Source organism: Lepus europaeus (assembly GCF_033115175.1).
Source record: "Lepus europaeus isolate LE1 chromosome 21 unlocalized genomic scaffold, mLepTim1.pri SUPER_21_unloc_1, whole genome shotgun sequence".
Classification (NCBI taxonomy): Eukaryota; Metazoa; Chordata; class Mammalia; order Lagomorpha; family Leporidae; genus Lepus; species Lepus europaeus.
In genome coordinates, this window is record NW_026909005.1 from 367,434 (window position 1) to 371,558 (window position 4,125).

Below are 4,125 nucleotides of genomic sequence, written 5' to 3' on the forward strand. Positions count from 1 at the left end.
CTGTAATACTGTGCAGTATATATTGCAAAGTCTTTAGAAATAAAAGTATAATTCCATAGAAATGGAATTGATCCCATAGGAAAATACTCTATTAGAGTTGGCGAACTTGGAAGGCTTCCACAGCCTTCGCAACTCATGACGAGAGCCTAGGGTGGTTACTGGCGCCATAAACTAGAGTGTCAATTTGTTGGGTCAACAACAGGAGCCACTGTGCACTTGCTCCTCATGTGGGATCTCTGTCCTTAATGTGCTGTACATTTTGATTTAATGCTATAACTAGTACTCAAACAGTATGTTTCACTTTGTGTTTCTATGTGGGTGCAAACTATTGAAATCTTTACTTAATATATACTAAATTGATCTTCTGTATATAAAGAGAATTGAAAATAAATCTTGATGCAAATGGAAGGGGAGAGGGAGCGGGAGAGGGGAGGGTTGCGGGTGGGAGGGAAGTTATGGGAGGGGGAAGCCATTGTAATCCATAAGCTGTACATTGGAAATTTATATTCATTAAATAAAAGTTAAAAAAATACTCTATTAGAATGATTTTCATTGTGTCTGAAACATCCATTTTTAAGACAATCATTTAAATTGTATTCATTTATTTATTTTTACTTCATTTGAAAGCAGAGAAAGAGAACAGAGAGACATGCAAAGAAGAATTACTCATCAGCTGGGTCCATCTCCAAAGGCCTGCAACAGGGTAGGGCAGGTCAAACCCAAAAGTCTAGATCTTGACCTCTCACTTCCATGTGGGTGGCGGGAACTGAAGTACTTAGTGAACACCTGCTGTCTTCCAAGATGTGCATTACGAGAAAGCTGGACCAGAAGCAGTGATGGTATTGAAACTCAGGACTATGATGGGATGTGCATCTGAAGCAGCATCTTCTGTGCCACATTCATACCCAAAGAAAAACCATTTTTATTCAATCTGTTAAAATTGAAAGGTTTTCCATGATAAATTTTGCAATATGTTAATATTCCTTTTATTAGAACTGATAAGCACCAATGGACTGACAGTGGCATAGGCATTGACCACAACACCCTGGACACCCAAGATAACTGAGTCATATGTCCACAGTATCATTGAGGAGGATGAGATGATGAAGTCCACCCAGTACATGACCACAAAGAAACTCACCAGCAGCAGGATGGTCTGGGTGGCCCTCTTCTCGGGGGAAGATCTTGGGGAGAGGTTGGTGGTACGAAGGTGCTGGGACCTCCTCTGATGCTTGGACAAGAGTATCACCATGTACACACTTGAGAGCAGCATGACACTGATAAGGAAGACATCCCTGGATGTGGTCAGTGTGAACATAAAACCCCTGATGCCATGGCTCACAGGGAAAAATGAGCATTGTTCAGTGAGAATCATCAGATCGGTCTGGGTCACATTGGAATTTGCTACAATGTGGAAGATCATGGTAGTACAGGAAGACAAACATAGAAACCATAACAATAAGAATAAATAGAAGATTAACTTTGTGGATTTATATTTAAAGTTGGCCAACCAGGAGGTGCTGGGGCTGATGGTGATGGCCTGGATGACACTCAGTATGCAGGTGGTGCAGATGGAGAGGCCCCTCATCACCCTGATTATGTAGAACAAAGCCTTATGCTTGAAGTCATTCAAAAAATTCAGTGATTCAAACAAGTCTGGAGATGTCAAAAACAGCACAGTGAGAAGCATCATTATGTGGATGCGGGCCAGGTGGCAGGTAACCAGGTTAGTGACCTTTGGCTTGTGATACTGCAGGTATGTGAAGATGTGGAAGAGGAGGAAATTGTTGGATGAAATTCCAATGCCAGCTTGGCAGAGAATGTATTCATTAACAGCCTTGTAAGCAGAAAATGTGCTCATCTTAATAAGAGAGGTGAAACACATGAGTGCCTGAAAAGCAAACAAATACAGTAGGTCTCACATCATCAGCAAGCATTATTCTGCCTACCAAAAATTTGTGTTTTATCTCCCTATTTTCAGAATGTTCCTATATTTCTCTTAGTTTCAGTTTACATACCAGAAATTCCTAATGTGAACTTTTCAATTTGGTAGGGTACTGGGAAAGTGCTTCTTTCAATTAGTAAGAGGAAAAATCATAAACACTCTATTTTGTGTTGGAGTTTTATCAATAAAAACACATAGTGATATTTTATTCCTAATTGTGGGATACTCTGGGACATTTTAAATATTCTTAGACACACTTATACAGATAAGGTCTTTCTTTTCAGGTCTTATTCAAGATAGTTACAATGTTAAAATTTCACTGTTACTTTAGCGTGTTATGTCCTTGGATGTAGACATAAATATTATATTTAATTAATATGAAGGTTGGTGAGTCTGTTTAATGTTGCTATAACAGAATAATTTGTAGGTAACAGAAATGAATTTTCTTACAGTCTGGAGGTTGGGAAGTCCAAGTTTGAGGGCCTGTCATCTGATGTGCATCTTCTTGCTGCCTTTTCCCATGGCAAAAAGTGAAGGGGCAGTAAAGCAAGGGGATACACATGCACTCTTTTAAAATTGCACCGATCACACTCATGAAGGTGGCACCTTTATGGCTTGATAAACTCTGAAATGTCTCATCTAATAAAACAAATTAAATAGTAATTAAATGTCAACATGAGTTTCAGAGGGGTCATCTAACCCATAGCAAGCAGTTACAAAAGTTTAGTTGTAGGAAGCTGAGAAAACTGTGAATTACTGCGTTCTCCCCACCCTTTCCTGAGGCCAATGAGTGTGTGATTGTTTGCAAAGCCACTTGTACCACTGTAGGCCTATCAATACAAGTATTCAGATATGTTGGAAGGTTTTTTTTTAATTTGCTCATATTTAGACATTCATAGATGATTAAGAAAACATCCCAAAATGCCAACTGAAGTGCCTGGGTTTATAATGGGGAACCCATAGAGTTTATTATACATTTGATATGCTTTTACCAAAAGCTCCATGTACTAGAGGTATAGATGTATGTGAATTGCCCAGGATCAAACAACCTGTTGCTGACACCAATACGTTCTGCATTCTCAGAAAACTTGGTTTTGTTGTCAGGTTGGACCCAGGAGAAGCACCACAACTGTACCAACTTATAAAGGAACAATCCAAGTGATGGCCCAATTTTAAGAGTTTCTCTTAAATGCTAGTAAAAATAGTAAAGCACAGATAAAAATATGTGTTTTTCCATGAATATATATCTGAATTACTTTAATAATGTTTTTGTGCCATGAAACAAGTACAAGATATACATTATCAGACAAAAATCACATAGTAGAATTTTAGTATTTCTTATCCAAATCTAAATTATATCTGTATTGGTTGATTCATGCTTGCCACCATGTGTAAATGTTCACCTGCAGGAAGACAACACACTCGATTTCTGAGATGCAACTGGCAATCAAATAGAAACATATTGCCATTTTTACTGAAAAATATTTTCTGTAATAGAAACTTAACTGGAAGCCCTGTATTTGAAGTTGTTGAATTTGCAAACTTTGACATGGAAATAATCACACAATTCAGAATGAAACAGTATCAATAATAGGGGAAAGAAAATAGAAGGGATATAGAGAGTACAAATCACTACGGGTCAAATATATGCTAATTATAGTATAAAGGAACATGAATTCCCAGTGGTTTCTTTCAAAATATACAAATATGAATGCATGTCATAGACTTTACCATGATCTGCAACCAACATTTTGTGCTGGTGTTGAGGGTAGAGCTTGTGAAGGCTATGAGAAGACACATAACAGGGTCCTAGTTCATTGTTATTGTGCTGATTTTTACATTACTGTCAGTATTGTGAGCTTCCAAGTACATACATGGTTATGAATTATGGCAGAGCAAATAACACCATTAAATATACTAGAAACAAATGACTTACCTATGGACCTAAATCCAAAGCAAAATGGAATCCAATGAAAGGAAGAATTTTTTTTGAAAAACACAGGGGATATTTTAGATATGACAATTCATCATTTTTGATAAAACTAACTTTGTAAGAACCTCATCTTTATATTAATTTCAGAGAAATACTGCTATCAAAAGGATATTATATATATATGTATATATATATTTGTGCACTGTCTAGTTTTAGTGTAATTATATAATCTATACTACAATAGTAC

General features: G+C 37.1%; 1 protein-coding gene across 1 annotated transcript; it reads right to left on the reverse strand.

Moving 5' to 3' along the window:
• Positions 1-934: 934 nt before the first annotated feature.
• LOC133754303 (vomeronasal type-1 receptor 90-like) lies at positions 935-1,861 on the reverse strand. Its single transcript, XM_062184770.1, has one exon. The coding sequence runs from the start codon at positions 1,859-1,861 to the stop codon at positions 935-937; it is 927 nt and encodes a 308-aa protein (XP_062040754.1).
• Positions 1,862-4,125: the final 2,264 nt, after the last annotated feature.